Source organism: Salarias fasciatus, chromosome 10, assembly GCF_902148845.1.
Source record: "Salarias fasciatus chromosome 10, fSalaFa1.1, whole genome shotgun sequence".
In the NCBI taxonomy this organism is placed as follows: domain Eukaryota; kingdom Metazoa; phylum Chordata; class Actinopteri; order Blenniiformes; family Blenniidae; genus Salarias; species Salarias fasciatus.
Window position 1 is genome coordinate 7,221,059 of NC_043754.1, and position 17,700 is coordinate 7,238,758.

General features: G+C 42.2%; 1 protein-coding gene across 1 annotated transcript; it reads right to left on the minus strand.

The window, feature by feature from the left end:
- Nucleotides 1-12,067: 12,067 nt before the first annotated feature.
- On the minus strand, nucleotides 12,068-16,311 carry LOC115395303 (peroxiredoxin-5, mitochondrial-like). Its single transcript, XM_030100775.1, has 6 exons — nucleotides 16,149-16,311; nucleotides 13,082-13,216; nucleotides 12,879-13,010; nucleotides 12,723-12,761; nucleotides 12,585-12,649; nucleotides 12,068-12,404 (listed from the first exon to the last, which is right to left on the minus strand). The coding sequence occupies exons 1-6, from the start codon at nucleotides 16,242-16,244 to the stop codon at nucleotides 12,299-12,301; spliced, it is 573 nt and encodes a 190-aa protein (XP_029956635.1). The 5' UTR covers nucleotides 16,245-16,311; the 3' UTR covers nucleotides 12,068-12,298.
- Between the last annotated feature and the right edge of the window lie 1,389 nt (nucleotides 16,312-17,700).

Consider the following 17,700-nt stretch of genomic DNA (forward strand, 5'->3'; position numbering starts at 1 on the left):
TTGGAGGCACACTTATAACTCTGCCCCACGGCTGCACCGTCTACTTCGTCTAGCTCCGTCTACAGGGGCGTATCCAGGACATTTTCACTGGGGTGGCCAGGATGGGACACACAATTAGTCTGGGGTGGCCATGGTATAATGGAATTATACTCTCTCTCTCACACACACACACACATATATATATATATATATATATATATATATATATATATATATATATATATATATATATATATATATATATATATATACATATGTGTGTGTGTGTGTGTGTCTGTGTGTGTGTGTGTAGGAGAGAAAGAGAGATAGGGGTAGTAACTCATTCTGGAGTAATCAGTCAGCTGTCACATACCAATTGAGGTGCCACCTTGTGGTTAAATAAAAACAGTGATGCAGGTCACAGACTTTATTGAAGTTAAATTATTGAGGGCATCACACAAACACAAACTATATACAATCAAGAAATGCAAATGCAACATCAAAACACATCGCAAATTCTGGGTTCATCCATTTTACATCAGATGGATTCTTCGGTTTTGATGGTTGGTGGCAAAACTTTAATAAACTTGTCCATCTCTAGTGACTTTGCTCTTCTTGATTCAATGCTGAGGACACCCAGGTTGCTCAGTCTGTCATCGGTCATTGTTTTGCGCACATGGGTTTTGATGAGTTTCAGAGCAGAGAAGCTCTGCTCACATGCTGCACTGCTCACTGGGAGGGCTATGGCGATCCGTAACAGACGGAAAAGCTCCTGAAAAACGTCTTTATGAGGTTCAAGGAAGACTGCAAGTTCAACAATACTAGACAAATTCGGCATGCCACTTTGTTGTTTCCTTTGCAAAAGCCTTCTTGTTTGGTGGAGTTCATGACCCAGATCTTCAGAATCACTTGCATAAATTTCTCCCAAGCGAAAGACTGCTGCCTCTTGAAGAAAAGTTTTGCTTTTGGGGTCCAGAGCGTGTATTCCTCTCATGATGTCACAATTGTCTTTTGAGAAGCATCTATCTAACTCTCCAAGTATGGTATCCACAGTAGGGTAGAAGATTGTTCTCCTAAAGGCATCCTTGTCTGCATCCTTGTCTCCCTCCATGCATTTGCGCTGACCCCATGTAGAGGTTATTACAACCCCACCAGGTCTGGAACTAACTGTTTGAGACCTCTTTTTCTCTGCATTTTGAATGGCTATACTGCACTCTGTGACAGTTTCTACAATGCTTCCCCACAGATTGTCAACAAATGTCTCACTTCTGTACTCCTGAAGAGAATCTTTGAGTGCATTGACTAAATCCACTGCCATGGCAAGGTCAAGTGAAGGAGACTGGAGCATGTCAGACAGGACTTTTGCATCCCCAAGAAGCCTTCGAAAAGTTGCAAGAAGACTGATGAAGCTTAAGTCTAGCTGAGTCAGCAAACCTCGAGCATCTACAGATCTTTCCCCACTATTTTCAGTTGCAATGTCATGCAGAACACGAAGCACAGCAGGTAATCGGTCCATTAGATTTCTGCAGGCCAGGTATCTACACACCCATCTAGTGTCACTTAGCTTCTGTAACTCCCATGGTGGACCTTCACACATTTCCTTTTGCACATCTAGCCATTTATGATGAACATATGATCCAGACATGTACCCATACAGTTTCTGCAACAGTGCAAAAAAACAGTCAGCCTCTGGGACTGCCTTCACAGTGTCATCAAGCACCAAGTTCAGACAATGTGCATTGCAGTGTACGTAAACTGCATGTTTGGTGTCACTCTTTATTCTGGCTGCCACTCCAGAGTGTCTTCCACTCATAACGGACACGCCATCATAGCCTTGTCCAACAAGATATTATTTATAATAGCACAATAAACACACATTGGATCTCTAACATTTGTGGCATTTGAATGCAAGTTGATCTGCCTATTGTAAAATAATATGTGAGCTGTGAAAATGAGGCAAGTCCTTAATCCCTAAGAGGAAAAAAAATTCTCTTAACAGCATTTAAAACACAGCAAATACGGTACTGGCATGGAAAAAAGTGCTGAGACAACCCTTTAAGCCCGAGCGCCCCCAAATTGGGGGCCTGACAGTAAACATTTAAGAGATTGTCTAATAATGTGCATTATTTCTGACAGAAATGTTGTGATGCTTACCATCAAATTAAACAGCAGAGTTTGTCACCAATTTTGTTCGCTATTAGTATAGAACCTTTAGCAGAACTAATTAGAAATGACCCATTAATATTAGGAATAACAGATAAATTCAGGACACATAAGTTATCATTGTATGCGGATGATGTCATATTGTACATTAGAGATCCTAAAACCTCTATTCCCGCACTTTTAAAATGTTTAAAGGATTTTACTATTGTCTCAGGATACAAAGTAAATGAATCAAAATCTGAAGCTATGATGATCAAGGGTAGCTGGCCCTCAGAACTATCTGAAAAAGTGAAATTTAATTGGCCCCTCAACGGCTTTCGATATCTTGGAATTTTTATCACCAAAGATGCTTCTCAACTGTACAACTTAAATTATGAAAAACTTATTGATCAAATGCGAAAGGATTTAGAAAGATGGGAATTACTGCCACTCTCCTTTTTTGGACGGACTGAAATTGTTAGAATGAATATACTCCCCAGATTTCTTTATTTGTTTATGTCCCTTCCTATTTGGATCCCAGCAGTTAATTTAATTTAATCAAAAAGATAGAGAAAATGATTTCAACTTTTATTTGGCAACGAAGAAAACCGAGAGTGAAATTTGTACAGTTGACAGGAAGTAAAGCAAATGGAGGCTTAAATTTACCAAATTTAAAACTATACTAGTGGGCAGCTCAATTACAAGGCGCAGTGGAGTGGGCAAAACAAAGTGAAGAAACAACATGGTTAAGTCTAGAGCAAACTTCATGCGCTGGACTCTCACTGCAAGCTCTTATATTTTACTCTAAAGAAGTATGGAATAAACACAAACTTTCGAATACATGGATGAAGTGTACTCAAAAAGTTCTTGCAACAATTAAGAAAAAGATAAAAGCACCCCAATTAATTTCCAGAGCTACAAAAATTTGCGATATTATAGATTTTTTACCAGGCCAACTGGATTTAAGATTTCAAGGATGGAAATACAATAATCTTATCTTTATAGATGATTTATTTGAAGGGGACACTCTAAAATCATTCAACCAATTGCAGGAGAAATTTGGACTGACTTCAAGTGATTTCTATCGGTTTCTACAGTTGAGAAGCTACTTAATGTCACATAAAGAATGGTCACAACTGCAAGCACAACCCACAGACCTGGAAAGGTTTTTTATCAAGGTTATGAAAGAAAGGAAAAGTGATAAGGTTGTATCATATCTTTATAAGTGTTTACAATCTACTATTTCGGGGAGCGCTCTGGAGGCAAAAGAAAAGTGGGAATTAGAGATGAACGTTTTGATTGATGATCAAAATTGGGAACAAGTCTGGGAAATTGGTCACAAGCTAACCAACAGTCCATCTTGGAAAGAGTTTTATTGGAAAGTGAATGTGAGATACTTTAAAACGCCTTTTTTAATTTCTAAATTTGACAAGACAAAAACAAATTTGTGCTGGAGGCAATGTGGACATATTGGGGACCATACACACATTTTTTGGGACTGTCCAAAACTGAAAACATTTTGGGAGGGAATCAGGGGGGAAATTTCAAAATTATTTCAAATTTATATCGAGCTCGACCCGCTGATCTTTGTGTTTGGAGTACTCCCAGTAAAGGTTTTAAATAAGGATGAAAACTACCGTCTAATGGTTTTGGTGGCAAAAAAAATGATAACAGTTTTGTGGTGCAAACCATCTCCCCCTACAGTGAACCAATGGAAAGAGAGGATTACAAAGGTATATTTGATGGAAAAAATTACTGCACAGTTGAATTTGAACATTGAATTATTCAAAAAGAGATGGGATCCACTGATAAAACACTTAAATTTAGTACGAAGGTTATAAGTACTAGTAAGGAGAATTTAGGTTGAACTGGGTATCATATGTGTATTACTTTATCAAAAGTTACAAAAAGATACAATTCACACAAACAGCCTGTCAGACTAGAGCTGAGACTTCGCTGGTTACAACCATACCACTGAAAGCCATCTAAAACCACAGAATCTGTCAGAAAATGCCACTAAAACAGCCAACAGCAAGATCGCGTTTTCAAACTGCGGTATAAAAATCGCCACTTACCTTCACTTCTGGCCATATAAACTCCAAGTTGTACGTTTATCGTCCAGCGGAATCGCTTAGCACAGCCACCTAGCCACCTCTGACGTCAATCGGGGCGTAAAAATGAGCCCTAGTTAGCCTCAAGGAGCTCTGTGATTGGTCTGCGCCATACATGTTATTCTTCACCATGACGGTGTTTGCTTGTTCTGATTGGCTAACAGAGCTATCAATCTCATGTTGGTGACCCCCGCTGTATTTTATTGGCTCAGACGGATCTAACGACGCACGGGGTATCTGTATTCATGAAGCCGCTACGGAGGAGGGCGCCTGCATAACAAAGGAGGCTGAGCGCAGCAGCGCGTCCTGCAGAGCGTGACAGACGCTCTCTGTGAATTTAAGGGGTGGCCAATGAGATTTCAGGGGTGGCACGGGCCACCCCAGGCCACCCCCTAAAATCGCCACAGTCCGTCTACCTCTGGCTTTGCCATTGTGAATTCACCTATTTTTCCTGAGTGTCAGGGTAGGTGAGATGAAGGTTGTGAGGCGCAGTTTTTTAGGGTTGATCCAGCATTCACCAAGATGGGTGTAGGTAACACAAGGAGGGAGGATCGTTGCTCTTCAGATGCGTGTTTATTGTGGTGCACCTGATCACAAATCAGTTCTGGAATAAACAATAAACAGATCAACTTCAGTCTCTGTATTTTCCACCTTTCATTAAGAAATCATTTGCATCCATCATGTGATATACACCAACACAAATACTTCATTTAATGTCAAATAATAAATATATAGGTAGATAAACACCGCCCGCCTGGATACGCGGGTGTAGGAAATGAGCGCTCCTATAACGCCGTGGAATTGATGACACCGCCCGCCTGGAATGCGCAGGCGTTGAACCGAGCGCTCCCATCGGCGCAAACTCGACAATCGGCTCGTTAAACACGGATTAAACACGGATTGAACTACTCAGCGTCTACACATGAACACCTTAGTTAGATGCAGGCAGGAACAGATGACATTTCTACTTAAAGGAATACTCCACCCAAAAAACGATTTGGCCTCATTTTCTACTCACCCTCATGCTGAGAAACACTCTGGAGCACTTTTTTGACGTTTCAAATGCAGTTAGAGATGTTTGGGGATTTTCGTTGTCAACAAACAGGGACCGACAGAGCCCGACAGAAAAAATGGTCCATAAAATCCACAAAACGTTCCCATTTTCCTTCATACTGCTCGTCCGCTGTAATCCAAGTGTCCTGAGTGCGTAACGTCCATAATTAATTCTTAACGAGGTCATTTAGTACATTTTAAGAGCCCAAACAGTGCGCTCTGTACAGCTCCATTGCATGTCTGCACGCGCACCCTGAACTACGGAAGCCGCGGCAGACCAAGCAACACGCTTGTGCCCTTTCAGCAGGACACCGAATTCAAAGCTTTAAAACAGTAGCCAATCACTTTTGTGATTGTCCACAGCTCGGTTACTCACAGCAGAATATATACAGCGGAACTTCTTCTTCTACGCTTGCAATTTAGAAAAGTAGTCGCTGAAAGCGCGCAAGCGTCTGGCTTGGTCTGCCGCGGCTTCCGTAGTTCAGGGTGCGCGCGCAGACATGCAATGGAGCTGTGTGAGAGCGCCCTGTTTGGGCTCTTAAAATGTACTAAATGACCTCGTTAAGAATTAATTATGGACGTTACGCGCTCAGGACACTTGGATTACAGCGGACGAGCAGTATGAAGGAAAATGGGAACGTTTTCTGGATTTTATGGACCATTTTTTCTGTCGGGCTCTGTCGGTCCCTGTTTGTTGACAACGAAAATCCCCAAACATCTCTAACTGCATTTGAAACGTCAAAAAAGTGCTCCAGAGTGTTTCTCAGCATGAGGGTGAGTAGAAAATGAGGCCAAATCATTTTTTGGGTGGAGTATTCCTTTAAGGTTGTATAGAGGATTTTCCATGGAGAGAGAAATCCAGTTAGTCCTTTTTGAAATGCTGCGCATGCGTGACCCACCCCCTCCTCCCCTGCTCTCGACTCCTCCTCCTTACAGAAAGTAGCATGTAGCAACTTAGCATCATAGCGCTAACACATAACTACCAACGTGTCCTTTTGAACAACAATATAATATTAGCATAAAGCAATATAAAAATGTATTTATGAGCCCCGCCTTCGTCTCATAGACCCCCATGTTATCCGAAAAAGCGCCGGTCAGCTTCAGCCAATAGAGTTCGAGCTTTCGCATTCTCGTGTTGTCAATCAAAGTGTGGAGCAGCCAGAGAGCACTGCCGCTGGCCCAGTCAGAGGTGAGTTAGCTCCGCAGCAGCCGCCCCGTTTACCTCGGATATATCCACTGTCTGCTGAACATCCACCGTAAACAGCTAAACATGAAGGATGCTGTAGGACTCAGAGGCTCTCATTTTCACCCGACAGATAATAGCGCGCACAATTAAAGGGGCGTGGCTTGGTCGCTCATGAAAGCAGAGGGAGGGCAAATCCTCGAGACACTGGATTAAAAAAAAAAACCTCTCTCTTTCAAAACTCCGGACACGAGCTTTAATGAGAAAGGCTGGCATGGCACGGAAAGCTCTGGGATCACAACTGACAGGGACAAGCATGCAGTGGTGGGCCGTCAGGGCCTGCAAAGCCTTCTCTGCTGACCTAAAAATTATCTGAATTACAGACTGATGTAAATTATATTTTGTCCATAAATAATTAATAAATGATTCCAAACTGTATGTTCCAGTTCCTTTCATAGTTTTCCGTGGTTGCGCTGCTTCCAGACATGTTTTTTTGATATTAAATCATTTAACCAATCAGATTTCAGGCATCATCTGTTGCTAGGGTCAAAGAAATCTGCCCGAGGCCTTCGCTATTCATTCCTGATGGCACAGTGAAGTAAAGTGAAGGGTCAAACAGACAGCTGCTTCAACCAATCAGACAGCTGCTTCAACCAATCAGACAGTTGCTTCAACCAATCAGATTTCGAGTTGGCGACTCAGCGCCTTCTAGCTTCTAACAACAGCATATCCAGGCCCTCTGATTTACATTCACCAAGAGATACAGTAGGGGGCGGTATGCACCTAAGTTGTTGGTCGCCTACCGCAATTATTCCAAAGAAGAAGCAGAAGAAGAAGAAGAAGAAGAAGAAGACCTGAAGAGAAATACAACTTATGCCAGAAATACCACAGGGCAAGCTGGACTTTAAGCCCTGGCTTTATTGAACTGAAACGCACGGATAATCTGTATGACAGAGGTAGTTGAACTCTTTTTGAGGAAGGAAAGGAGGATGTATTTTGTTTTCAAATAATCGGGATTTTGGTGAGTAAAATGTTCCTCTTTTCCTAAATAATATTGCTGTTTTATTAAGTTGTTGATGCTCATTGTATGTGCACAGATGTAGTAGGAGAATTGTGCACTTCAGCAAAGGCATTTATTCTGGCTGCACAAGTATCTATCTGCTGTGCAACAACTCTTTATGTGCATATCTGCATAATAAGATTTTTTTTTGTAGACAAAATAGTTATTGAGAGGTGGATTGGTTCAGGCGGATCTGTTCTGAAGGCCTTAGTGTGAAATGCACGGTCCGCCACTGCAAGCATGCTGCGGATGAATGGTTCTCATTTTGGTCATGTACTGTGGATCCGAGGCATCAACCACAACACGCAAGTCTGCAAGGTGAGGCAAAGGTAACCCGACTCGTAGGCAGAAGGATGCAAGCACTGTATAGACCAGAAAGGAGGGGGATCCACTGATCCACACGCTCCGCGGGACATTAACACGCCACCGCTGACGACCCGTTGTCATTTCCGGCCGCCAGGAACCAACCCAGGGTCTATTTCACCAAGCAGGTTGAAAAAAATCGAGTGAAATCCTGAACTCTGGTTTGATCTACTCTGAAAGGGAAAACGCTGGGTTTTCGGTTACGCAACAGCTGATTTGAGTTGGATTACTCAACTTCAAGTAGTTTCACCTGGAGTTTAGCACGTGCACGACAACTATAAAAAGCCAGCATTAATGGAGCACCGATTCGACGAGTCACCATGGCAACAGAGAAGCGGAGAGCAACGTATGGAAGCTGGAACACAATTTTTGAAAAAAAACAAAACAAAAAAACAACACCGCTGCAGCAGCGAAGGAGAGGGAGATTCCGTGGCAGAAAATTGCTGCCCGTGTCAATGCGTAAGTTTAAAGGGACTTAAGGCAAGATTTGTGAAAAACTACACATGCATTTCCACTTTATTCAATGCTAATGGGTCGTGAAGCATTAAAAACTTAAAATAACAGGCCAATCCGCGTATCTGTCTGTTGCCTTATACAGGCTGTGTGCCAAATAATTTGTTGCTGTTCGGTCCGAATTTCCCGCGCAATCGTGGGGATGTGACGTAAATTGACGCTGTATGCGCGTTGCCGAACAGGAAGAACATGGCCGCCGTGGACACGGACTCAAACACTGCTGGGATCAGGGGCGGGCAGTGTTGCCAACTTGGTGACTTTCTCGCTAAATCTGGCGACTTTCCAAAGCCTCTTTTCGACTTTTTTTGTCTAAAGTAACTAGCGACAAATTTAGCGACTTTTTCTGGTGCTCTGGAGACGTGACAGGACGTCTCCGCTGTTATCAGCAAGCAGCGGGTGCTGCATGAGCCCCTCCCCCGTCCCAAAGCACTCACAGGCGGCCAGTCTCAGCAGCGCTCCCTGCTGAGTTGGGGCCGATTGGGTAAACGGCCCGGAGCTGCTCCACGGCGGCGACGGGAGAGCTCCGGCAGCCGCGGCCTGCTTCACGCGCCTCCGTGTTTATGCGGCGGGTCCCCGCGCGCTCCGCGGCCGGCACAGAGCGCGTCTCCGCCCGGGAGCGGAGATCCGGAGCTGCCGCGCCGCGGCTTGCTCCACGGAGGCGCGTGAAGCAGGCGGCGGCTTCCACGGGCCGAGTGGAGCTGCCCCACGGAGGCTGACGGGAGAGCTCCGGATCTCTGCTCCCGGGCGGAGACGCGCTCCGTGCCGGCCGCGAAGCGCGCAGGGACCCGCTGCATAAACACGGAGGCGGAGAGGAGCTCCGCGACGGATTTAAAAATGAATCGTTAGATTATCAATGCATTGAAGAACTATTTCCTAGATTAATCGATTACAAAAGTAATCGTTTAACGCAGCCCTATTATTAGCGTTATCTTGTGAGTAAAAAAAAAAAAAAAATGAAAACATGACCGAAGCCGGGCAGGCACCCGAATAAATATTGGATATGTGTTTGATTCATGGAGGGAACTTCAGCTGCATTTGGGAGTGAAAATGGATGCTTACAAAAATCACATAATATGCGCTGTGGTCTTGCAGTAATCCGCGACGTAGTAAACAGCAGGAGCATCCCTGGTGCAGCGCTGTGAAGCCGGACATTCTGTAAAATGTTTGTGCGCGCTCCCGTGCCGCCTTGGCTGGTGGCTGCAGTTACCCGCAGCACCTATCGCGGCAGCACTGAGGTAAATTTTGAAAAGTTGCCTTAAGTCCCTTTAAATGTAGTCCTTTATATCAGAATATTATTGAATATTGAATATTATTACAGGGAAACTGTTTGAATGGTCACCAATTAAGGTATTTCATTTAGTTGTAATCCCTCAGGGAAGAAGCGCACATGGCAGCAGCTAAAGATGAAATATAAAAACGTTGTTCAAAAGACCTCGGCATAATCTCATTGAGGTACATCATTTTAAGCATGTTTAATATTGTAAAGTAGCATAAATATTAAGTGGCTGACGGACTGTGCAAGTTGTTTTATGTCACACATCTATATCATGTTATGTTAAATAAGTAATCCTATTTAATCTAATATATATTATTTGAGTATAAGATTTTTAAAAATGTTATTGATACAAATGTTTATTTTGTCTTTCATGTCCTTTTCTTCTTTTAGCCCAGATATTGAAGGTTTTATCTGCCTGCTGGAGCCCCGTCATGCTACAACCAACCTGAAACTGTCAGTAGGAAATACTCAAAATATTTTGCCAAATGTTAGTTTGGAAAAATATACGCAAATATACTGAAAGATGTTATTTATCCAGGATGAGGAGGATGAAACTGTGTCTGCTGCCCTCCAGAAAGTCATATCGAGGTACGTTACTGATTGTTCTCTTCCCATTAAAATTCTGATTACTCCTGTGGAACAGAGAGCTTGATATTTAGCCGGCACTGAAATATTCAACATTGTCATCCTTTGTAACAGATCATGGCTGGTCAGCAGCAGGATGGTCCCTCAACTTCCACATCACAGATCAACACTGTGAGATGGATGTTCAGTAAACACCAGAGGTTCATTTCATTCAATTCATGTGCAACTGTATAATTTAATGTCCTCTATGTATTCTTACCAGTCAAAGAAATGTACAAAATCCACTTACTTAACAAGATAGAGAAACCCCTTAAAGGACAGCAGTATCTGGACCTCCAGATGAAGAAGACGAAATACTGAGATACTGGAGCACAAGCTGCAGGTGGGTTCATGGTCACAGGTGAATTATGTTCACTATTGGAACATGAACTAAACCCTTTATTTTTTAATATTTATTCATTTATTGTAGGAAATAATGAAGACAAAATGAAATGTGTGTCATGTCTTTTATTTGCTGTGGTGGTAATGATGGTGGTGATTTAAACTCCTCAGTGCTCTGCATCTCCAGTGTTATATAAAAAACTCCCATTTGCGAAGAACTGCAGCGCGACTGCGTTTGGTTATGTTGCAAAATATGGACGGAAAAGATTGTGAAATGCAGCGTATGGATTGAGACGTGAAGCGGTACCGTTCAAAAATATAACTGTCCGGAAACGCCAAAACATCTCTGCGCGGTCTATGAATAATCTCCCGACGAATATTCAAATCACGCTGCAGTAATGCCGCTCCTTCATCTACAGGATCGCTGATAAAAGGACATGAAATTTTGACAGCTACACAAAAACTCGCCAGCTGGGGCGGAGCCAGAGAGAAACTTCAGGGTTGACTCAGAAACACCTGCTTCGAACCAGGTTAGAGTCACGGAGTGTGTTACTGCAGTAACTGACCGACAGTTTAAGTTACCTCTCCGAGTGGAACAGGCTGGAGTTACTGCTCTGTCTATGGTTTGAGTTCGCTCCCTTTGCGTAATTGAAATCTAAGAGTTTCCCACATTTCCGGGTTATTGAACACAAGAGTTTTCTTAAAACCTGCTTGGTGAAATAGACCCCCGGACACTTCCTAAACCCATCCTTTTATACAGTCAGAGTTGTCAAAACAAAGCTGAAGGAATGACTTTGAAGCTTTTTGGGCAGTTAAAAAAAGATGCAGTCCCGTTGTTTAATTTTCGGATGCAACAACTGACTTTACACCATTGCTCAATTTTATAAATGTTGGAAATCTTAGATGTTGCAACAGTTTGGGAAAATATAAGTAAAAATGAAATTAAAGAAACTATATCCACAAGAGAGTATAAGAAAGAGACACTGTATACACAAGACAATATAAGAATGAAACGAGTGTGCGAGGTTCACCAAAGAACAAAATGTGTGGCGTAGTAATGTGTGTGTCATAGGGTTTGCACTAATCCAGAGTTAAAGTTGTTCACAGATTATTCTGTCATTTTGCTGGCCTAGACTGCTTAGGATCGAATTAGGCTGTATGTGACCCCTCAATTAAAATAGCTTTGACACCCCAGGTAAGACCAATGAGCTGTCATCTATGTTCGGATCAGTTCCCTTCATGACTGCACTTGACTTTTCATAACAGTATAAAGATAAACATAACCTTTTATGTTGTCGGTACCAAAATCATTTAAAAACAAATACCGGTTTAAATAACCATTCTGAGTCGTAATAATTAAAAAATATATCAAAATGCGACATTTTTCTCCCATCTTTTATATTCACAAATTGAACAACTGATGGTGAAATATTTGAACTTTATTTGCTCATATGTAACAGAAATGAGATTCATGACATAATTGTGCGCATTAATGAGCTTTTTCCTCTGTTTTTGACCCTTGAATCCGCATCACATCTGCACCCGTCTTTGGAAAGAGAGGGAAGCTTGAGCAGGTTGCTACAGGGCTTTGTTAGTGCAACTTTGACAGTAACTATGGGTGTGCAGCTGGGATTAAGTGGCTGCGACTGAGCCTACAGGTCAGACAGAATGTTGGGGGCAAGGCTGCAGGTCAGCCCGGTGCCGTCAGGCTCCACATAGATCTTCTCTACAACTCCATCTTGCACTAACATGGAATACCTGAAAGACAAGGTGAGGTGAAAACTCCAAGAAGCAGTGAAATCTTTTTTTTTCTTCTTTTTTAAAGAAACAATAATAAAAGGTATATTAAAAAAATAAAATTAAATAAAAAATATAAACCAGGAGTGACTACATCCACATGACTAAAACAAACATTCATCATTGTGAAACAGCAGTTACCTCTTGGACCGCTTGTTCCCGAGAGCCTGCACAATCTGATCACTGTCAAGTAGCAGGTCAACCTCCTAGCAAGGAGGGGGAAAGGGACAGTGAGCACAAGCTTTAAGGAACCAACGTCTACCAGCCGCTAAAAGTTACCTTTGTAAAAGCTCCAGTGGGATCAGCCAGCATTCGAACCTGCAAAAGAAAATAGCTGTAAACTCTGAGTCAGCAAAAATCCTTAAGCCTGCCTGCTCTCTTACAAATGTTTCTATCCTTTGGAAAGTTCACGGTGGAGTGAACTGGCGTCCATACCTTGCCGTCTGCTCCGTGCTCCTTCCCCCATGCAGCCATGACGAACGCGTCATTGACAGAAACGCACGCCACCTCCTCTATCCCTTTGCTCCTCAGGTCTCCGGCCTGCTGCACGAAGCCTGGGAGGTGAGTCTGAAATTAAAATATCAAATTAAGTGACGCTAAAGAAGCAGGAGAAGGTAAACGGGCAGTGTGGGACTCACCTTGGAGCATCCGGGGGTGAAAGCTCCAGGGACAGCAAAGAGGACTCCCTTCTTCCCCTTGAAGAGCTGATCCATGGACACCTTTTTTCCAGGCTCCCCCTCCTGGACCTCCACTGCAGGGAGACTTTGACCAACCTGATAGTGATGGAGAAGACAAAGCTATTACTATTAACACAAGCCATGAAACAATATCCCAGGAAGCAGTTGTTTCCCCATGCCTTTTGAAACTGTGAGCCATTGCTTTGCGATCATGATGAGCCAGAGAATAAAACGCCCAACTACTGTTTGTGCTTTGCAGACACAAATTCACTTGTTTCCTGTTTTAAATTCCTCAAGTCCTCCACAGCACTTCAGCGGATTTCAAGGAAAACCCTGTTTATGAGGAAATGTGATATGCATTTTTGCTGAGCTAGTTTTTTTTTTTTTAATGTGGCTTGTCAACATTTTGACATGAATACACACGGTGGTGCACTGTGTTGACTTGTGGGGTGAAAACGACCCCAGTTTTCTAAATGCAAAGCCCGTTTATCTTCAATCGGATAAATTGCAACATTTCTAATGTCAGTAGTGCAGATAAATGAGGGTACTGCAACGCTGAAATAATTCAATAAAAATCTATTTTAAAAAGAAATGTATTCTATTTTCATTTCATTTACATTTAAATAAAAAAAAAACCTCAAATCAAAACGTAACAATCCTTTCTATAAATGTAAAAATATGTGCTTTACAAACAACACAGCAGTCTTTACTACATCTCAAAAATCTCACAGACGATATTTTTCACAGGTTACATAACAGGCAAAATATCCTTGACCACACCTTGATACTTCCACATGCCTCTTCCATTGTTTGCAGAGAAGTCAGTGTCAGAAACTTTTTAACATTAAGTCAAGAAGGACTCTTCAGTTGGGTTGGGTGATGTTCTGAATGTTGGCAGCCTGATTGAAGCTTCTGATGTGTTCCAGCAAACCTCGACTGATCCAGTTTATCCTGAACAACTAGGTGATAAAGTTTGTCTAGAAACGCATTTAGAAACTGAATGCTGAGCTGGCATCGTGATGGAGAATTCCTTTGACTTGTGACAACATGCAAGGAAACGTTTCAACTTTACGCCCAGTTTTACCTGAAATAAGTTCAACAAATTTTTATTATGGGTGTATTCAACTGAAAAAAGCTTTTAAAAACGAAACAGAGGCAAGGGACAAGGCAGGCAATTGACTAAGGCCCCAAGTGGGCAACCCCCCCTCCCCCAAAAGAGGGCAGACATTTGTACATATCTACGACAACATGACGAAAGCCTTTAACTTTGACACTGTCTGCAACTGCAACAATATACTGGTAATCCCTCTAATATGGGGCCCCTGCATGTTGTCATAGTGTAGTGGCTAGAAGAATGGCCTCCTAGAGAGGGCTCACATTTGGTCCATATCAATAGCACCAGCCACAGCTTGCAGCTTTCCCTCAAGGTACCCCCAGGATCTAGATCAGAGTGGGCTGAACTGGTAAAATAATGCAACAATAATCTTTAAGTTTACATGTTAAAGTTGTTCTTTACTGTGGAGCAGAGTATAAATGATGAAAATGTCTATATTTTCACAAAGCCAAACAATTACTATTGAAAATGACTACAATCTGAGCATAAAGCTGATTTAATAATACCAAACTTCTATTGCTGTTGCTTTATGCATGCTTTAACAAACTCGCGCTGATAACATGGCTTGTAGCCATCTTTCATGGCAGCATCAACGATATATCAGCTCTGGTGTCAGTTTAAAAAAAAGTTCTCTTTGGAATTTTAACCACTGGCTTTGTGGTTTGGTAGGTTGGATTTGGAGTGTCTTGCAGGGGCCAATTTTGGACCACAAGCCTCATGTTTGACAATCCTGATCTAGCACTGTCGAAGCATTGCAAAATGTCTCAATTTCACTCCTCCCATTTCTGCTGCTTCTTGTGAGAGGAGCTTTTCAGCTGTAAAGCTGATAAAACCTATTTGAGATCAATCATGTCCCGGGAGAAGCTCACAGGTTTCAAGCTGAAGGTTTTCACACATGGGAGATGGCCTTTGGACAAGCCAAGTCCTGCAATCAGCATTTTTTTTTAATGCGTCAAGACCAATTGCAAATGCCACAGTATTATGAGCCAACAAACTGAAGAAACGCCCCTGAGCAGAAAGAAATACAAAGAGTTTGCTGGATTCAGTTTTGGGTTGTGCAATGAGAGCGCGCTATCATTACTGGCCACTAGAGGACGACAAACCACGATGTGGAATTACATGACCGGTGTTTCGGATGAAGTGGTTTCCCGGTTGTCTAGTGATCGGCTGCCCTTCAGCTTTGCTGTTGCTCGTAACAGCAGGTGTTGAAAACCAGACAGAAGCCCGTGACTGACCTGGTTACCGCAATTTAACAGTATTCAAACTAAATTTTAAAGAGTCATGCTTTTGTGACTCTTATTTTAACATCTGCTTCACGAGCTGTGTCGACGGAAGCGAAAGGAAGTCCGTCACCAGTCAGCAGGGACACTGGATCATCTGAAACACCAGACCGCTAAATATAAACGCTGACATTGAAATAATTATGAAACGGTACACTTTATTAACACACGGAGTGATAAGCTGCACATTCAGTAGGCTCTATTAAATACATATTGATGTTATGCCCTCCGAGGCACTTTAAAGAGATCTATAACAGAGTGGAGGAAAGTGCTTAAGTACATGCACAACCTGAGAAGCAGGATATTAGCACTAGCTTGTATAAAGTGCAGAGATTAGCTATGTAACGAAGTTAAGCACGTTGTCCGTGGACGGACTAGAGAGGAACAGCCAGTCGCATGAATCCACGCTATGCGAGGCCCGGAGGAGAGGAAAACATCCCCAAAAACTCTGAAAAACACTCTATCACTCTCATATACCAGCTGTCATGGCGGCTGACCTCAGTGAGGCGGTGAGCCTTGTGCGCACACACAAACACACGCACTAAAAAAAACCCCTATAACCTATAAGTTAGTTACTTAAATAAGGCACAGCGACGCCCCTTCACGGCTAACGGAGGCCAGTCGCAGCTCATACCTGGATGGGCATATTGATGCGGGCAGAGATGTGCAGCAGCCGGATGCGTTGAACCGCCGCGGAGCTCCTCAGGACTGTGGATGTGAAGGAGAGCATAGCTGGAGTGGAGCAATAACGACCCACAGCGGATCTGCACGGCGCGTGGGCACAAATCACGCCGACTTCAGCCACCTACTCGGACGTGTGGCGGTGGGGATTTAACCGAGCCTCCAGCCTCCTCTGTCCCGCTAAACCTTTATTGACTGCACCATCTGCTAACAAGAAGCCATATGTCTAAGGTTGCGTTTGTCAGGCTGGCGCTCTGCAAACTGAGATTTAAAACCACCATGAGGAGACGTCTGTCACATTCACATTTATTTAAGTAATTCTTCGTTGTAAGTTATTCCAAAAAAAAAAAAAAAATGTGATTCAGGCGTATCATGTGTAAAAGTAACGTTATTATTTGTAAAAAAAAAAAAAAAAAAAAAGTTTTTTTTGCGACTGTCATCGTTCGTAAAGCACGTGTGGGGTTTAATGATGGCTTGGTTCCATGTAGTGTTCCTATAGGCTCACAGACAGTCAACCAGCCGACCAAAACAAGGTTTTCCGCGAAGTGGAACGCAGCCATCAACTTTTACCTGCGACTTTCATACTACTACTATTAATAATGATAATCATGATAAAAAATAAAGGCGTATCTCAAAAGAGAATACAATGTTAAAATATAAAAGATACGAGAGTCCCAGATCCACGGTCAGAGAAGAAAGCAGAAACTGCATAATGTCAGTGACATGTAGTAATAATGTGGAAGCATGGAGAAGGAGAGAATCTCAGCGTCATAAGATATGAATAATTTTCCTCCTATTCTTTTATAAATTCTAGGAAGCTATACAATAAGTCAAAAAGTGTTCTGATGTGATAATATTAGACAAACAGGAGCTCTCATTAATATACTTTTGAGCAGAAAATTTGAACTCTGAGGACATTTCAAGGGTAAACTTCATAAGTTAATAAAGTGACTGAATAAACTGGTGCTAGTGCTACCCACCCAAAACAGGTCGCTCTTGAAAATGAAACCCTGGGTCTCAGTGAGACTCATCTATATAAATACAAGTGAAATAAATAAGTAGCACCATAATCTACTATTTATTTAAATCTAAATATGTGATAGGTTTAAAAAAAAAATACACAAATTTCATGATTTAAAGCTTAAAAACTAATTGAAATAATATTCCTCGCTGGATTTCTGTGGGAAGTTAAACACGTTTTTAATATAATGTGATATTTCTTCATCTCACATTTTTATTTGAAATTTTTGGAAAAAAAATAGATGTTACTTTTTAAAACTGGCCTTCCAGTCCCAACTTGTGTTGTAGTACCACTTTGGACCACTTGGTGGTGCAGTGACAGCCTGTAGTGTCTCATCTGTCCACAGGCCAACAGAAAGGGAAAAAGCAGAATTGGATGGTTCAGTAAACACATACCTCAAACTATGAGAACAGTTGTTATACTACATCGTATTAAAATGGACCATAAAATAGTAAACACTAATTTACAATGCAGAACCAGCTAA

What these genes read in the sequence shown, in the direction of transcription:
- LOC115395303 (XM_030100775.1), bottom strand. Translation starts at nt 16,244, where the DNA reads ATGCTCTCCTTCACATCCACAGTCCTGAGGAGCTCCGCGGCGGTTCAA. An exon ending in GCATCAATATGCCCATCCAG is followed by an intron (nt 13,217 to 16,148) that starts GTATGAGCTGCG and finishes CATCACTATCAG; the next exon opens with GTTGGTCAAAGTCTCCCTGC. An exon ending in AGCACGGAGCAGACGGCAAG is followed by an intron (nt 12,762 to 12,878) that starts GTATGGACGCCA and finishes TTTCTTTTGCAG; the next exon opens with GTTCGAATGCTGGCTGATCC.